Below are 19,851 nucleotides of genomic sequence, written 5' to 3' on the forward strand. Positions count from 1 at the left end.
GTTGGGCATACTTTTTTGTGATGTTGTGGGCGTGTATTTCAGTCAGCGTAGCTCGGTATGGTTGAAAAGCATCAGCTGTGAGCAAATGTTCACTGCAGAAATGGCTCTAGTGGTAAAGACATTGCTGTCCCCCAGCAGTTTGTTGCCACTGTCCACCAGAGGTCTGTATAAACAGCATGGAGAGATGTTTGCCAGTAGTGACATAGGCAGAACTAAGCTGGCACAGGGTACATTGCAATTGACCTCCTGAATTCCCATGGAGCTGTATGCTGCTAATTCTAGCAATAGTAGCATAAGTCACTCGGTAACTGAGATTGGTTGTAGGGCACTAGCACTTGTATTTATGTGATTGTTCCCCCAGTCATTTAAAACTTAACTTAAATAAAAGGTAGGATTTTTGGTTTGAAAGGAAAAGAGCAAGGAAAAATAACACTGGTGCATGCCGGTAATAAGAAGACTGAGCAAATGTATCACATTTCCTGTATATATATGCACATATATGTTATATATATGTTATATATATGTCTTCGTGTGTAATAATAATTCTATAATGTTAGTCTCAACAAATTTCAGAATGTATTTTTGGCCATGATATTTTGTGATTTCTTATTATTTCTTTTACAATACTGTTTTGATCTGTATCACTGAGGAGGTAAGCCAATAATTTAATTTTTAAACTTGTGGTCTGCACTGAGTGCCAGTGGTATATGCAGATTGTGTATAATTTTTAGCTAGTTTGCATCAGCTGGCAAAAACCAGAAATGTAGATAAATCTTGAGTGTGCTGGGAAGAATTTTCGGTTGGTTTGTTTGTCTGGGTTTTAGCTTGGTAGAAGTTGGGCAGAACAACTGTCATTTAAAGGTTTTGATCGAATAAGCCTGTTCATATAATGTAATTACACAGATTGAGGTATTTTTTTCTTTCCTGTCAAGAAAATATTGCCCATTAGGTTGTTTATTGTCACTCTACTGAATACTAGTTTTCATACTGTTTAATGCAAGTAAGAAATAAAGGCAGGCTGGAAGGGTTGTATTTTGAGAAGCAATAATGCTGCAAAAAACCAGACAAGTTCCAGCATTTAAATGAGTGAACAGGAGCTCTTGGTGCTCCAAGGAGTATCCAGGAGTTCCTAGAACTCCTCTCCGAAACTGGAGAATGCTGAGCATGCAAAAAGTCATGGCATCCACGTACGCAGTACCCGTGTGAAATGCACTCCAATATTCAAAGCTTAAAGCAATCTTTACAAGTTAAAAGAGTTTAGGAAGAATCTGATGATTTCCCAAAGTGGGATGAAAGGAGCTGGGCATTTGTAGCTCATCCACTAGAGGTCAGATAGCAGAGAATTCTTCAGCTGAGCAAGATGCGTTGGAAATGTAACACTATCTGGATGCAGCAGTATAACAAATACGACAGTTTGTAAAAGTGAGAATGATCAGCTATAAAGTAATTTGCCTATGATTTCAATAGATTGTCTATTGCTTTCCATCAGATTTCAAAGTGTCTTTGAAAATCATGTTTTAGTACCAGAAAGAGTTAGTGTTGAGGAAAGCATCACTGGGCAAACGTTTTATGAACTCTGCTATCCATGAGGTCCAGCTAAATGTTCTGAATGACTTCGCATTTCTAAAAATCTATGGCTCTCCTGTTGTAGTGTAATTACCTTATTGCAGTTTTGATTTAAAGAGGGTTTTCCAAGTTACATGGCATTTTCTGAGAAAGAGACACCTGCAAGCTTTTGGTGAATAACTGCAGTTAAGAATCTATGAGGATATATATCACTTTCATGGGAAGTTTGCTTTCATCATCAGGGGTTGTAGCGATAGGACAAGGGGTAATGGGTTTAAACTAAAACAGGGTGAAGTTCAGGTTAGATAGAAGGAAGAAGTTCTTTACTGTGAGGCTGGTGAGGCACTGGAACAGGTTGCCCAAAGAAGTGGTAAATGCTCCACCCCTGGCAGTGTTCACGGCCTGGATGGACAGAGTGTTGGGTGACATGGTTTAGTGCAAGGTGTCCCTGCCCATGGCAGAGTGGTTGGAAGTAGATGATCTTAAGGTCCTTTCCAAACCATTCTGTGATTCTGTCATAACTGCTTTTATTTCTGGAAGGCAATATCTGGAGACTTAGCTGTTTTTTCAAACAAAATACTGCAGTGCCTGTGTACTTCTTGCATGTTGCATAGTGGGGTATAAACAGCGCAGAAGACCTTCAGAGTGCTCTCCATATGAGAGTGAACTTGATTATACTGATGAACAAGGGAAAAATAGCAATCTTTTCAATTGGTTGGCTGTATCACTGTGTTTCTTTTTATGTTGTAAATAGTGATATCTGTGGAGCTGCCATAAGTCCTTTAGGTTACATGCATTTCTCTGCAGAAAGAGGGTGTTGTACCTAATGTCCTGGAGAAAACCTTTTGAAAAAGGTTTATTTTGTGCAAATAAGAGCCCTACAAGGTGCTAAAATTTTTAAAACTTACTGGGCTAGATAATTAACATTTTGCCTCATTTGCACCTCTGAAACCTTCCATTTTCATGTCTTGCAGCAAGCATCTTCCTGAAAACGTCAGGCACTGCATAATGGAAGAGTTCTAATTTCAGTTTCCTATTAGTAAAACATCTTAATAAAAATAGGTTGCTTCCTGCTATATTTCATTCAGCTGTTGAATACAAAGCTAATGTATTCTCATGTGCAATACCCTTAGAAAACATAGAAATATTCCTATTCTGAACAGGCAAATTTAGAATTAACAGAAGGTGTTTTGTTAATTTCTCTTACTTCATGATTTTTGTCCAAAATGCCATGTAAAAGATGAGGACAGCAAATAGCTCTGGTATTGGGCAGCCACAGCTCTGCAGTTGGCTACTGAATTCAGCTGTTTACCTGGGCTGCTTAAACCAGTGCTGCTGGCTGGGAGTAGGGCAAGGCACGGCGCCCTGCATCCAGCTGTGAGGCTGGGGCTGAGCCCTCTGCGTAGGGAAGGGATGCCTGAATACCTGCCCTCATATGGCTTGCACTGCTTGCTGGTGAGGCTGGCTGGCTGAGCCCAGCAAGGTGGGAGAGAAGGAAGAGATGATGGGGGAATAATGACCACAGACAGCACTTACTGTGGGGATCTTCAGGCTGACAGTTCCCCACCTGCCACAAATTTGCTCCAAAGCTCATTGTTCCACCCCTGTTTCCCTGCTGCTGACTTTGAACTCCCACCTCTGCCTCCTGCAAAGTGCACATCTGTGCTCTGCCATCCCAGAACCCCCAACAGTGCTGCTGTTTTCAATGGGTAGGCCTAGTTTTTCTGAGGAATCTGGTCGGCAGCACACTATAGATGCCAATGCAACTAAGAAAATGTCTTCATAAGGGTACAGTTATACTAATTTTAGGAGCTAGAGGAACAATCGTATTTTCTGGCTTAGGGAGGAAGGCAGTTACAAGTACTGCTGCCCACCCCATGCACTAGGAGTGAGTATTTTCCCACTGTTCGGTAGACCAGGCATTCTGTTTCTTGCTCTTAGCACAATGTCCTATTTTTTGGTAAAAGAACTGAAACATATATAAGGATAGGAGAGGCAATGTGAGACGAAAGACAAAGTAGACAAAGGCAACAGCTTCTCAGACTGACAAAATGTCTGAGCATTTTATGCTACTCCTAATTTTCCACTTTATTCCACTCTCCCTGCAAAGCAGATCAGTGCTGTTAAGAGGCAGACAAGGGCACGTACATTTGTGGCATGTAGTACTTGGACTTCCCTTTTGCTTTATGGATGATGCCTGTGTAAGCACAGTCACCACTAGAAACTTGAATAAGCTCTTTGTTCTCATTCTTGGAGTTGGTGTTAGGCTGCATTATGGAGAAGCTTTGAGCTTCTTTGTGGTGGAAGGTACCATTGGAAGCTGAGTGTTACTGACTTTTGTAATACCTACCCAGCTTTTTTTTTTTTTTTTTTTTCCTGTGGTATCCTGTTCTTATCCAGGTAGTTTATCAGTATAATGAGATTTGCTTACAAAGTGACAATGACTTCAATCTTTTTTGGATACATTGTTCATGATGAACACCTGGGCCCAGAAGGTGGTGGTCAGTGGCATGTAGTCTACTTGGAGGCCAGTAATTAGCAGTGTACCGCAGGGGTCAATATTGTGTCCAGTCCTTTTCAACGCCTTCATTAACAATATGGACATTGCGGCAGAGTGTACCCTCAGCAAGTTTGCAGATAGACAAACTGGGAGAGGTGGCTGGTATACCAGAGGGTTGCATCTCAGTCCAGATGGACCTCAACAAGCTAGAGAAATGGGCTGACAGGAACTGCGTATCACCCAAAAAGGGGAAGTGCCGATTCCTGCACATGGGGAGGAACATCCCCACGCACCACTGTATGCTGGGGCCTGACCAGCTGGAAAGCAGCTTTGCAGAAAAGGACCTGGGTTCCTGGTGGACACCAAATTGAGTATGGACCACCAACACGTCCTTGAAGCAGAGAAAGCTAACTGTGTCCTGGCTGCATTAGGAGCATTGCTGCCACTAGGTCAATGGAGGTGATCCTTCCTCTCTACTTAGCACTGGTGAGGCCACCAGTGCTATTGACCCAGCACACCTGGAGTGCTGGGTCCAGTTCTGATCTCCCTAGTACGACACTGGAGACATAGACATACTGGAGAGAGTACAGCAAAGGGGCGCTATGATGATAAAGGCACTGGAGCATCTCTCTCAAACAAGAAAAGGCTGAGAGACCTGGAACTGTTCAGCCTGTAGAAAAGACTCAGGGGATATCATCGGTGTGCACAAATACCTCAAGGAAGGGAGTAAAAAAATGGAGCCAGGCTCTTTTCATTGGTGTCCAGTGTCGGGACCAGAGAGAATGGGCACACAGTGAAACACAGGAGGTTCTCTCTGAACATCAGGAAACACTTCTCCACTGTGAGGGTGACTGAGCACTGGCACAGGTTCCCCAGGGAAGCTGGGTAGTCTCCATCCTTGGAGATTTTCAGAAGCTGCCTGAAAACGATCCTGGGTATCTGGCCCTGAGTGTTCCTGCTTCAGTAGGGGGCTTGGACCAGGTAACTTCCAGAGGTCCCTTCCAACCTCAGTCATTCTGTGATTCTGTGACTAAAGTGCAATTTTACTATTGACAAGTCATTTCCACTTTATCATATTTTAATAAGCATCAAACTTTAATTTATTGAGAGCAGCAAAAGAAAGACATGTAACTGGTTGGTAGGAATGGACTTACAATGGCAAGATGAAATGTGCAGTTAGAACAGCAATAGTGAACGCATCACTGTGCAATGAACATTGGAGATAAAAGCCCTTTTAGATCTTCAGCCAAAAGAGGTTTTCTTTTCATCTTAAGCAGTAGCTGCATTTCTCAGGAGAAACTTGTCATCTGTCACCCTTACTACACAGCATTGTCCTTTATAGAAATGTGGGAGCTCTCCTGGACATGTGCAGTGGAAAGCAGGCCTACGTTCTTCCCAATATATCAGTCTTTGATGAGGAGATCTCATAAGGACTTGTTGCATGGGAAGTATGGGCTGAGCTTTTCAGCTCCTCACATTTTCTGTGCCCTAGTAACATGTCCCATCTCCTCATTCACCATAGCACTGACAGGACACCGAAAACTCTTCCACCTTCATTAATAGAATTGCTGTGGGGTCAAACCTTTCTTCACATCTGATAAAAAGGCTCACTGCAAGACGTGAAATAAAACCAAAATTTCTGTTTTGTTTCTCTGCATCAGCATTGAATATAAATCCATAGACTACAGCTTTAGACTAATTACATCTCTCTAATGAGTTCTCTTCCTGTTATTGCAGACCATGGACAAATTGCCAGAAATATATACATTTGATTTTCAAAATGGAAAATGGATCATAAGGATGAAAACATGCTTACATTAAGAAATGATAATAGTAATTTAACTTAGAAACATCTGGTTTAGCCTTACTGAAACACAGGCTAGCCTCTTAAAAGCTGCATTTATTTGTTTGTGGCTGTAATTCAGTGGAACTCAAAAAAACAGACTTTACTCAAAAAATTTCTTTTGGGTGGGGCTCTAAGTTGCCAGATTTTGGAACAAAGGGAATCTTTATCTCAAAGTTTCTAAACTCCTGGAAGTGAATTTTATAACACAAAGCCTGTCAAATGCTTAACTATCATCGCTATTGCAACACTATAATGTTTTTGTTAGATATTTATCATGACATAGCTTTAATGAAAACAGAGTGCTGTTTAAAATCACAGACCTCTGTGTTTACTCATATGAAATGAAGTGATGTAAGTACACACATGCACAGAGTTTTGGTGGGGTGTTTTTGTGTTAGGCATATAACATACTTGTACAGTACTTGGAAGAAGACTCCTCCTAAAACAGACGTTAAAAGCACACTGAATAATCGAAAAAAAAACCATTTTATATGCAGCACACTTTTGTCATGTCATATATAAAGGTATTACTTGGCTTCACAAGTGCTTGCATTTGCCAGTTGTTACCTTCGTGGTTAACTTTATGATTTCAATTGCTGCATTGCAACCTAATAGGAGACACCATTTGTAATACTTTGTGATCTCATATTCCTTATTTCTGATTAAGCCTTTCTGGCCTCAACACGTAAAAAAATAGTTCTTTTTAATTTTTTTTTATCAGTATGTTGGTGTGTTTGGTCACAGATTTTTTACTGATGGCAGAATAAATGAGACTTTGGGATTGCTCTGTTGAAAGTGGTTGGAGCAAATTCATTAATCAAAGGAGATAGAACTGGCCTTTTATGACTTGAACAGGCTGGGTTTTCTTCACAAAACTCTTACCTAGGTTTCCACAGATCCTTTATACATTTCACAGAAATATTTCAAAGTAAAAACTTTTATATCTCTCTTTAACATAGTGTGAGAGCTGAGCTAAAAGGACACAGATACTTTATTTCAGATTTGTATGCTCTGCTTTAATCTACTGCCCTTTAAAATATAACCCATGACAGAAGGTTACCAGATTGTCTCCTGCTTTCATTGCAGTGTACACTCTCCTTTTTTTAAAAAAATAAAATACATGTTTCATTTTAACATTTATGAACATTGTAATTTTTTTAGGGCTGAATTCTGAAAGATGCTGAGACCAATATTTCCCATATTTTTCAGTGAACATAAGTGTCTTCTCTGACATTCTCAGGAGTCTGATCATTATACTGGTATATAGCAGATGGACATGACAGAGGGTGAGCTTTGGCAGCACTGTAAGGCAGATATCGGCTTTACTATGACCACCTCCAAGGGAGAGACAAGCACTCCAACAGAACTTCAAGCTGCTACTTTCAGTTTATTTTGGGGGTCCTTTATCTAGGTGCATGTTACTATGGTATTCCTAACCATGACAGGTGAACAATTGGTTGCTCAAAATACTACTGTTGTCTTATTTCAGCATTATTTGTAAAGTATTATATATTTATATAGTTCAGTTGAGTGTTTGTACGTTTTTCAGTTAAACAATTACTGTTCTTAGTTTGACAATATTAGTAGTGTACATTACAAAGAAAGTCTACAAATATTTGTACACAGGCTATTATTTTGATTCAAGAACAAATATAATGGTTATTTCTGATTTACATATATAAAGAAGCAGTATATTTTGTATGGGATTCATCACCAACTTTGAAGAAGTAGAGAATTCTAATGCAAAATAATTTTGGAATGAGACTGCAAAATTTTAAAGACTGGAAATTAAAAATGACTGTCATATTGTGCATCTCTGCGGGTAAAAGAAGTGTAAAACCTTTTTCTACTCATATTTCTTTTTTTCAGAAATATCATTAGAAATATTTCTTCTAAATGCATAAAACTACTTGTCTGTGTATTCTGATTTTTATGCATTGAAACTCCACTGCTTCCACAAAAGCCATGTTTAAGATACAAATCAGAATCTGTGTGCATTTTCAAAAAGGTATAAACTTGAACAGCTCAATTCTCTTTTGTAGAAACAGTTCATAAGGTGCGATGAGTTGGTGGAATATTCTTACAAAAATCATTCATAGCAGCTCCTATGGAATCTAGGAACTGCATAGGAAAGGTTCATGTGAGCTCCACTGGGAACGTTACAGGCATCTGTGCATTTCGGTTTTGCTAAGTTAAAGACTTCTGCTTAATTTCTGTCCATCGCTTACTACCATAAAGAAAAGTTAAAATCTAAGACTTCTGCAAATATAAAAAATTGTTCATTTTTAAATGTTTATGTTTCAGATGTATTGCTCAGTTAACCTGAAACAGCTTTGGGAGCCTTCATGCTAAGGACAACATTTATGCAGAACCTAAAAAAATGCAAAAATTGGGCACATAGTGAAAAATGAATAATGACTACTTGTTTTCTGTTAAAACACTAGATTTTGTTTGAACAAATGGAGCATAAATTGCTATAAAACGTTTATTTTTTTCATTGCTTTTTAGGTCTAACTGTGCTGAAAATATACGTAAACACATCTTACATACAGGAAAGCATGAAGGTGTAAAAATGTATAACTGTCCTAAATGTGACTATGGAACCAATATCCCTGTGGAATTTCGTAACCACTTGAAAGAACTACACCCAGACATTGAAAATCCTGATCTGGCATACTTGCATGCTGGTAAGGTCATTCTTCCCTTTGCTTACAAATTCTTTTCTGTATAAGCATGCTTAGATGATTGCAATAAGAAAGCTAGCTGTTATGTTATTATCATTTATTCTGAAGAAGAACATGATTTTAAAATGGGCTTCATCCTCTTCAAGTTTTCACAAGGGGTGAAGGTTATGCATTAAGCACTGAAATCCTTTCATGTTTCATAAGCAAAGTTTGCTGTTCAGTATATAAACATCGGAAGTGTGTGCTATTTAGATGCCTCATTTTGAAATCTAGCTGAACTTTTATAGAGAAATATTTAACATTTGTATTAAGTCCTTCTGCCCAACCTATTCATCCAAGAGCAGAAAACCAAAATTCCTTACGAAATACAGTGACAAAATAATGTACCACTTTAAAAAATCTTCAATTTCATTACAAAAAATCAGACAGTATTCAACGTGAAAAGACAACAGCAGAGATCAGTCAATAACTTACATATATGTTTTGAGGCTTCACATTAGAGAGCACGCCCATGGAAGTCACTGGAGGAATGTCAAACAGAAACATTGCTTTGGAAACAAGAATTATAAGAAAAAAGTTGGGGTGTTTCCTGTTTAGGAACAAGATTTTTTTTGGTTGAGTTTCGACAGTTCAGAATAGAAGGCAGAAGTTTAATAGGAGCATCAAGTTAGGAGAAAAATAAAGAGTTCAATGGCAATAGGTTAGGAGAAATGATATAAAATTAGGCTGGAACTCGAATGAAATGTGATCTTAACTCAGGAGAGGCAGATAACTTAGACATCACTGGGCGGGAAGACAAGTCAGAGCAGTGGGAAAAAAGAACAGATGGTGAGAAGAAAGAGTTGGGGAATCCAGAGGAGGAAGAAGCTATGTGGGCCAAATTCTCCCTAAGATGCAAATTAATCTTCGATTGAAGTACTACTATTAGTACTGCTGTGTCAGATTTAAATCTTCTTCTGTAAGGAATTGGTCTCATAATTTGAGACCTTCATACTTGTAAAAAACCATAACCTAGAGGGCTTTCATTCAGCTTTGTGCAGTGTGTACACTCAAGTTATTTTAAAACCTCTCAGTCTTCTCAAAATGACTGCTTGCTTTCCTGACTAGAGGCAGTGTATTATTTGTACCATATATTTCTATTTGCCAAGCATTCCACTTCATTTTGGAACCAATCATCATGTCATGTCAGCATATGGTGGATAATATCTGAATGTGCAAACAAAATGCCAGTTGGCAGAATACCAATTTCAAAATAGGTCAGAAAACTGGTCACATTTTACCATAGTTCTCCCTAATGTGAATGAATATTCAGCTCCAAGCTTAAATCCAGACACGGTTGGATTTTTACTACAATAATCCCCCCTACAATAGTATGAAAATCTAAAATGCTTTCAATAGATATACAGACATAATACATATAGCTGTAACGCTGGTAGAATCACAAGATTTTTTCCAAAATTGCAAAATCTGTGTAAGTTTTCATGTTATTTGTTCAAGACTGTAGCTAAATAAATGAAGTTCTCATTGCAGCATGCTGTGGTTAAAACTATTTAACTTGCTTGTGTTGGCAACAAAGGAAACCTGTCATCAGTGTGTTGTATACTAACGATATCTATTTTCTGTACATTCATTCTTATACTGTAGAAAGTCCCTTTCACTGGACAGGGTGCTGTACAAACATATTAGTACTAGCAAAAACTGGTTGTCACCTAATTATTGCCAGGCTGGCCTAGAATTGGTATAGAACAGAAATGTCGAAATATTGTTTGCATAATCCCATTGCTAAAAGGGCGATACTGTATTTTCCTTTCAGGAAGAATGACTATTAAAGCGGGACCTAGGTGATAATTGTGCATTCACATCAGACTTTAGTTAAAGAGGTTTTCATTTCTTCTTTTCAATCCACTTCTGACTGCTGGACATCTGAGAGTTAAAGGTTTTAGAGAAGATTTTTAGAGGAATGAGGGGATACCTCCCGTGCACTGGCCAACATCCCTTATCAAAATAAGATTTGTTCTGTGTCTGGTTCACAGTTACTGATGACTTATTGGTCATTGGCTGCACCCACAGAGAATCCACAACACAACACAGAACCCTTTAGGATGATAGAAGTATGAAAGTGTCATGCAAGATCGATTTTTTTAAACTTAAACATATTTGTCTGTCTTTTGTGTTCTAATATTGCTTTGTAAGAGAAAAGCCAGCCCCTTTACTTCTTTGAGCAGAATAGAAATAGAGCAAGTCTCACCACTGTCAAAGAGACAGCCACCAGCTCCAGCCAGTTTGCAGAACCAGTCACAAACTCCTTCAGCACAACCCACCAAGAATGGAGCTGTGGGGTCCCTTAAGATGTGTCTGGGACTAAATATCAAGCCTGTTTCTTATTGTGAAATTAAGATGATCAGTTGGATTTCTAATTCAACGTTAATGCTCTTTACAACGTAATGCTCTCATACTAGTTTCTGCTTAGCTTTCTTTGCCAGCTACTGTACTGCTTTATGGGGTCAGTGGCAGTAAGGAGCTTGAAGAAGCTGCGTTTCGAAGAGAGAGGCTGTGGAAGGTGGAAGGCAGAACAAGTTAGGTTCTACATGAGTAAGGATGATTCTGTAATTGATACATGATAGCACTTGCTGTTCTACATCTTTGAAATCTTGTATAATGTGAGGAATTGATATATGGAAATTCCACAAAACCATGTGCAAAATAGGTGCAATGCCTTCAGACTTTCTTTCCTCTTTTTGTTATAGGTTCTGTCATAGAGGGAAGTATTTAACTATCCAGCTATATTCCTTATAAATCCAATAAAGTATCATTACATATTTTAAAACAATAACAGTCTAGAAAATACTTTTGTCTCTTCGTTTTGAAATGTGCTGCATTTGAACAGCAGACCTTTTATGCACGCAAACCAACAAAGAGATGTAAGCATCTGCACATAAAATTATAGATTGAATTTGCTAGATTACACTTCAGATACCAATTTATGTGTCCAACCTCTAATTTTTATACAAATCACCAAATCTTTTTTTAAATGTCATTGTGTACTGTTCTGGAAGACCTTTATGCCTGCTTCTTGGTATTCTCTGACCCATTTTCTCAAGGTCTATGTTGAAACTTAAATATATTTGAAAAAAAGCCAGAAATCCAGTGATTGTTGATTATCCACGATATTAATTTATTTTCTTTTTAATATCACATTTGAGATGCCAATAGATTTTATAGCTGTTCTAGAAGAGAAGTGGGCTTACTGCAGTTAATGTTTTAGTCATAGAAAGTTGGTTCCAATGGAAGCTATTCATGCTATTCTTGTAATCAATGTGCAAATCTGAAAATTTGTCATTACAAATGGAAAATTAATATGAGTGAATTGTCATATTATGTCGATGACTATAATTTTAGTGGTTTGGTTTTTTTTTTTAATGAGACGATCTGCTAAAGAAATATTTCTGATTTGCTTACTATGGACTTGTCTATGTGGCTAATCTCAAAGCTGAAAAAATCTTTGGATTGATTCTTGTATGCATTGCATTTCCAAAAGTCTTGGATATGCTTTTTCTTCCAACTGATGCTACATCTCAGTGCTGAGTTAAACTGAGCCTGAATACTTTGAGCAGTGGGACAGGGGAAGGGCTTGTACCTGTAGTGGAACTTGAAAGGGATCAGTACCCCAGCCGTCTTTCTCAGTGCTTTGTCTGCTTTGCAACAACATCACTTGGTAGTGATAATTTGAGTTTGAACTAAATGTTCATCATTTAGGAGCTCTTGTCTTATAAACATTATGATACTATTATGATGCATTATTTATATCTAAAGAGTGTAATATCTATGGCTTGACATCTCCATTACTCCAATAGCTGCAGAGACCATGGCATCTCACTGTGTTCATAGTAGTCTTTTGTGAATACTAAAACGGCCGTAAGGCAAAAAGCTCTTCAGAGAGAAGAGGAGCAGTTTGCTCATTGTTTTCATGATCATGTGGAAAGTTATGTGATGATGCTTTTTTCTTCTGTACCGTTACTTCTGTGCCGTACTGTTAAAAGTGAACATGATCCCAAGAATGAGCACTACTGTAGGAAATCAGAATAACCCCGTTTTTTACTGAGTGACTGCTGTAGTGGGCTTGCTCTCTGTCTGAGTTTTCCCATGTGCAAAATAGGTACAACGGTGACATAGTTCGAGTCACAAATCTTTTGCTTGAAAATGGCTTTACAACAGCCAGTTGTGATTAGGGAACTGCTTAAGGTGTTGAATGAAAATTTGGAGATGTTTTGCTAAATTTAGACTTGGCAATCATACAAAATCTTTCTCGGAAGTATTTTATTAAAAAAAAAAAGTGAAAGGCAGATCAATTCATTGTACTCTTTGGTAAGTCTGTTCTTTCTTTGAAAATTATAAAGTTACGCAGCATGGTTTGAGAGTCTGCCATCCTGGGCCCTGCGAGTAGAAGTGGAGGATCTCTTACTCTTATGGATCCTGGCAGAACTAAAAGCGTGAGCCACTTCCTTTTGCTGCACGGATGTGTTTGCGGGAATTCTTAGAAGTAGAGCTTTGTATGCCTGTGACTGTGAAAATTATAGGTGCCCCTGCGGTTGGGCATCTGAAGAACAAAGATCGTGACGATTGTGTTTTGGCAGTTGGCTGGCTACGTGGTGATTGAACGCTTAGTGCTCATGAAGAGTTACATAATTCATGACCAAAATGATAGATAGGTACTTGATTATAGTGTGAGTTGCTTCACAGGGAGAAAATATCAGACATGCACTACTCTTAATCTAGCTGAGAAAAGCCTAAGAAAAATCAGTTACTGAAAGCATAGTCAGACAAATTGAAATGAGAAACAAGGTGGAAACACTTACATAGGAGGTCGATTGAGCTCTGGCAGCAACTAGCAGAAGAAATTATCCCTGTTCCGTTCCTTTGAGCCTTGAGAAGACTGGAGGTCTTTCCGGAAGATAGGTTTTAGGAGGACCCAAGGTTGCTGGGTTCACTGCAAAACTAATTAAGTGTTATTTAAGGGACTTTGATATACCAGAAGTCAGACTATTATCTAATAGTCCTTTCTGCTCTTAAATCTTAAAACAGTGTTAATCTACAGCCTCTTTGTAAGGGTTGTGTTTGTGAATCTCAAGTGCTTAGGTGTTGTGATAGCAAAGGAATAGCCGAGGAGATACATAAGTCCCCCAAAGTGTTCTTTCTCATAGAGATCACACTTCCATCATCGGTGCTAAACTCTTACCCTCTTTGAGCCTGACATACCTGTGTCTGAGTAGAGATACACTTGTCTAAAATAAGTTTCTTTCTGGTGTGTCATTAAATCCTCAATAAAATACACTGGTATATACATTTGTTTAATTATACAAAGTGTTCGAAGAATCCTTATGAAATTCTGCTCTTTTGGTTGTCAGTTCCTTTATTGTGTTATTGGCATCTGAGGTCTGAAATCAATGAAAAGACAGTTCAATTAATCATCTATCCACCAAGCTGGGCCTACATCCCGCTCTTTTCTTTTTTAAATTAGGGGAATGGAGTTAACGGATGGTTTAGTTCTTTCCAGAGAGCAGTGAAAAGGAGAATTTTACCTCAGGGTCTCTTCTATGCATGTTTAAGAAATATTTTTCCAAACTGTAAGTGCAGTTTTTGAAAGGCTGTGCTCACGACACATTTCTCTTTCAGTTTCTGTAGCTTTTGGGGAACAAGGCTGTACTAGCTACCCGCAACATGGTTACATCATCAACAGGAGACAAAATTGTGATCGTATCGGTGGTAACAGTTGCAATATTCATGAATGGAATTCTGAAAGTTCAAATAGTTAATCCCAAATAAAATTGTGATCCTTATCCCACTTGACAGCTACATTTATCAAATTATTAAGAGGAAAAATTGATTGCTAAAAGTTATGGTGTGATCTATTATGTGATTTTATCAAGGTATAACTGTATTGCCAAGTGGAAACTGAAGACTTACTCAGAATGTGAATTGGACACACATAACCTGATAATATAACAATTATACTAGTATCCTTGTGCTTTTTGACTTCAAAATTTTTCTTTTTTTTTTCTTGTCCTTTCTCTTGCATCTTCTGACTCTTTTGTAGAAAATATAAAGTTGAAAAAAAAATTCGAAAAAATCAAATAATAAAACCCTGTTTATTCTTACACTCTCTGAATTTATCAAGCTACAAAAATATAAAATCAGTGAGTGCTATTTATCAGTGAAACAATGGAAATACAAGTCAGTTGAGTACCTATCCAAACTTATAATTCATACCTGAAGTCAAGCCTCCAAAGAATGGATACACAGTCTGTTTGCAAGCATATTTAACTTTTTTCTTGGAATAGCTGCGTTCTTAGTCTTTATCGCTGTTTAAATAAAATACTTTAAATAAAATACTGTAAATGCTGTAATTTAAAAAAATATTAAAAATCTGTCATTCCTAGATATAGGCAAATCAGGTAGAAGCTTTTACAGTTGCAGAATATTGCTTTGGTTTCTAGTCAGATAAAACATTATTTTTGATGGCTGGTGTACTTAAAAAAAAGGCAGCAGCAGCTTTGCTTCAAACAGGTTTGTTCTTGTCATAGCTATTAGTGCCAGTCTTTCAATAGCATGTCATGTTGATTGGCAGACACTCCCTTTCCTCTTTTGTGAAGAATAATAATTTTAGTGTGTGCTTGAAATAAAAACCTAGTATAAATGATTTTCTGTTTGTAAAGGAGAAAACTACGTTCCTTATAACCTATGTAGATGCGTATTATTGTGTTTCGGCAAAAATTAATCTGTATTTTAAAAGAAAACCTAAAACTGAAGTAATTTAATTATTTTTATAACTGTCTTCCATTAGAAGGCTTTGTAAGCCTAGCAGAGCTTCCATAGCCAGTATCCTTATTTAGGTGGTCATGACAGTAGAGTTAGTTCTTTCCAGGTAGCAAGTAAAGAGGTCATGAAAGTATTTTTTCTTTTTTACTAGTATGTACCTCTTGCTGCTGCTATTGAAGAGCTTAAGGAGTCCTTTCATAGTCCCTTAGTTCCTTTTCCTGAACAGTCAGCATATATTGCTGCTGAGTGACATGAAAGAAGGTGTTGGAATATTTTGATGCAAATATTAAATCATCTACTATGCAAACCCCACCACTATTAATATTCAGAATATAGTTTTAAATGAAAAGGAAAATACTGTCTAGACCAATGTATGGAACACATTTTAATACCTCTGATCAGTAGAGGTATAATGTCTGTCATTTTGTGCACCATTTTTCCATCAGATAGTTGGTGAGAAGCTGCAGGGTCATCACAATCCTGCGTTCTGTTCAATTCCTTTCTGACCATGGCCCACTGCTCTGGGAAATTCCTAGTCATTCCTTTCTGAAAAACTATCCCAGCTTGTCACAAGAGCAGCTAGTTTTTTGTGGCATGAGCTTTCACTCCTGAGCAGCTTGAATCTCTTTGCCCACATCTAAGCATTTAATTGGAGTGTTGGCGTGCGCCTGCTTTCCTATCATGCCTCCATGTGGCATCCTGGTTTCCAAGGCGAGGAACTATTTAGTGATGTGGAAGGAGGCTATGCCACACAGAAATTTTGTTAAGCCCTATGCCCACCTTATTTGCCCTCAAAACATCCTCAGATGGGCATGTGCTTTGCAACTTCCTTGTGTTGTATTGGTATGCACATGCCAGATTCCTGCTGTTACCTCTGCAAGGATGTCAGATTCACAGATGAAAAGAAGGTAATCTTATTCCAAGCTATTATTTCATTACACTAATAGATAAAATATCCTTTGTGAAGAATGAGACATATTATTGACTATTTAGTGCTAAAAATAGGATATCCTAACAAAACTTTTAAAGCAAGGCTGAAATATTAAAGTACAGAAGTAGAAGAAAGCCCTTGTGACGAGACAGCCATCTAGGAGGACACAAATATTTAATTCTGCTAGAAAATACATATTCTTAATAGTATGTGCTAGGCCTCCACGGATGGACAAGGAGCTGCTGAGGAAACTTGGAGGGAAAAAAGAAGCTTATAGAAGCTGGAAGCGAGAACAGGCAGCCTGGGAAGAATATAGGAGCATTGCCCGAGAAGCTAGGGACCAGGTTAGGAAAGCTAAGGCCCAGCTAGAATTAAGTTTGGCAAGGGATGTGAAAGATAACAGGAAAGGATTCTATAGGTAAGTAGCAAATAAAAGACAAACTAGGCACAACATGGGCCCTCTCTGGAAGCTATCGGGAGAACTGGCTACCATGGATTTGGAGAAGGCTGAGGTTCTCAATGACTTCTTTGCCTCAGTCTTCACTAGCAAATGCTCTGACCACGCCACCCAAGTCTTGGAAAGCAAATGCAGGGACTGTGAAAATGAAGACCTTAGGCCCACTGTAGGAGAGGATCAGGTTCGAGACCATCTTAAAAACCTGAACGTGCACAAGACCATGGGACCTGATGAAATCCATCCACGGGTCCTGAAGGAGCTGTCAAATGAAGTTGCTAAGCCACTGTCCATCATATTCGAAAAATCCTGGCAGTCAGGTGAAGTTCCCGATGACTGGAAGAAGGGTAATATAACCCCCATTTTCAAGAAGGGGAAGGTGGAAGACCCAGGGAACTACAGACCAGTCAGTCTCACCTCTGTGCCTGGCAAAATCTTGGAGCAGTTTCTCCTGGAAAACATGCTAAGGCACATGAAAAGCAACGAGGTGGTTGGTGACAGCCAACGTGGCTTCACTAAGGGGAAATCCTGCCTGACCAATTTGGTGGCCTTCTATGATGGAGCCACGGAACTGATGGACAGGGGCAGAGCAGTTGACGTCATCTACCTGGACTTGTGCAAAGCATGTCCCGCACGACATCCTTGTCTCTAAATTGGAGAGACATCAATTTGATAGATGGGCCACTCAGTGGATAAAGAACTGGCTCGATGGCCGCACTCAAAGAGTTGTGGTAAATGGCTCGATGTCCAGTTGGAAACCAGTAACGAGTGGTGTCCCTCAGGGATCGGTGTTGGGACCGGTCCTGTTCAACATCTCTATCGGCGACATGGACAGTGGGAATGAGTGCACCCTCAGCAAGTTTGCTGATGACACTAAGCTGTGTGGTTCGGTTGATACACTGGAGGGAAGGGATGCCATCCAGAGGGACCTTGGCACACTTGTGAGGTGGGCGGATGCCAACCTTATGAAGTTTAACCAAGCCAAGTGTAAGGTCCTACACCTGGGTTGGGGCAATCCCAGGCACAGCTACAGGTTGGGCAGAGAAGAGATTCAGAGCAGCCCTGCAGAGAAGGACTTGGGGGTGTTGGTTGACGAGAAGCTTAACATGAGCCGGCAGTGTGCGCTTGCAGCCCAGAAAGCCAACTGTATCCTGGGTTGCATCAAAACAAGCGTGACCAGCAGGTCGAAGGAAGTGATCCTGTCCCTCTACTCTGCTCTTGTGAGACCTCACTTGGAGTACTGCGTACAGTTCTGGTGTCATCAACATAAAAAGGACATGGAGCTGTTGGAGCGAGTCCAGAGGAGGGCCACGAGGATGATAAGAGGGCTGGAACACCTCCCGTATGAAGACAGGCTGAGAAAGTTGGGGCTGTTCAGCCTGGAGAAGAGAAGGCTGCGTGGAGACCTCAGAGCAGCCTTCCAGTATCTGAAGGGGGTCTATAAGGATGCTGGGGAGGGACTCTTCCTTAGGGACTGTAGTGGTAGGACAAGGGGTAATGGGTTCAAACTTAAACAGGGGAAGTTTAGATGAGATATAAGGAAGAAGTTCTTTACAGTGAGGGTGGTGAGGCACTGGAATGGGTTGCCCAAGGAAGTTGTGAATGCTCCATCCCTGGCGGTGTTCAAGGCCAGGTTGGACAGAGCCTTGGGCCACATGGTTTAGTGCGAGGTGTCCCTGCCCATGGCAGGGGGGTTGGAACTAGATGATCTTGGGGTCCTTTCCAACCCTTACTATTCTATGATTAAAAGGAAATATTAGTATTAAAATATCAACATATTAGAATTCTGAGAAAAAAACCACAAAAATGGGATATCAGGGTGCTGAAGCCACAACACAGGGTCATCAAGAAAACTTTTCAAACACGTGAAAACCAGAAATTAGCCTTACAGAAAGAATAAAAAGTAAAAGTGTATAGTGCATAGGTGTAATTCAGGATATTTTTATGTTGAGATTGTCCTATACTCTGAATACCTAAATTGCTTCCCTATTAGGAGAAGTTCTTGTAAGAATAGAGTTCTTAGTGTATCATCCAGGGAAGTTATGCTGGAGTCCTAAGAAATATAAAGTTCTCAGTTTTTGGTTTTGGTTTTTTTTTCATTAGGGTGTAATAAGCAACTTGAAGAAGAATATGAAAATGTTGATTTAGAAAGTGTTGTAAATTTTTAATAAAGGAATATATAAAGCACAAATATATATTATATAGAATGGTATATAAATATTTATGTAATTATATGTAGCTAATACATTAGATAAATATTTTAATGAATTTTATTTCTATGAAAAAATATATAAATAAACCTAAAGAATATCACAATGGTGGCATCCCAATTATGAACAAATTATTTAATTACTTGGAGATTTGAGCTAACCATACTTTAAAGACCTGGGGCACTGTATTTCAGTATAACCACATAACAGGGTGTATTTTGCCTGCATAATGCCACCACATCTTGGCCTCTTTGACTATGGCTGTGTGCTATTTAGAGGACACTTAAAATTTTCTCTTCCTGTGAGATGCCACCAACATCCCAGCAACCTGCACTGAAAGAGTGACTCTTGATAAATAACCTAAACAATTAACATTTGTAAATCTGCTTTCATTAACTTGGAAGCCATTGTCTGAATTTTCAAGTTTTTTAAAAATTGCACAAAGGAATTATTTGCTTGATACACAGAAAATGACACAAACAATAGCAAATAATTTCAGAATCAGAAAAGTGTTGAAGCAAATGTGGGTAATGTTAGGTATGGAAGGATTGAATCAAGTGTTACTTTTGTGCTCAGTGCCTTACTGCTTCAGGTCATGAATGAGGAGAAGAGTCCTCAGCAATAATTGCTCCAATGAATCACAAATCATTGGTATTCCATGATGATTTTTAAAATTTCTTTTGGGCTTTCTTGTTGTTTGCTTTCATTGATCCAATGTGTGCTGCACCGACTTTCCATTAATTTCTCGATGTGGCATCTTGGATCTTGACCTTTGTAAGTAACATGCCTTGTCTGTCTGATACACGTGTTCTTTTGTATTTCTAATTCCTCTTTTACTTCCAAT

The 19,851-nt window shown here is 38.9% G+C and overlaps 1 protein-coding gene across 1 annotated transcript in view; it reads left to right on the forward strand.

The window, feature by feature from the left end:
• ZNF407 (zinc finger protein 407) overlaps window positions 1-19,851 on the forward strand; it is a 337,896-nt gene that overhangs the window by 229,540 nt on the left and 88,505 nt on the right. Inside the window, 1 exon segment of the mRNA XM_030494084.1 lies at window positions 8,421-8,599. Within this exon segment, the coding sequence (XP_030349944.1) occupies window positions 8,421-8,599 (179 nt within the window).

This window comes from Strigops habroptila, chromosome 1, assembly GCF_004027225.2.
Source record: "Strigops habroptila isolate Jane chromosome 1, bStrHab1.2.pri, whole genome shotgun sequence".
Taxonomy (NCBI): Eukaryota; Metazoa; Chordata; class Aves; order Psittaciformes; family Psittacidae; genus Strigops; species Strigops habroptila.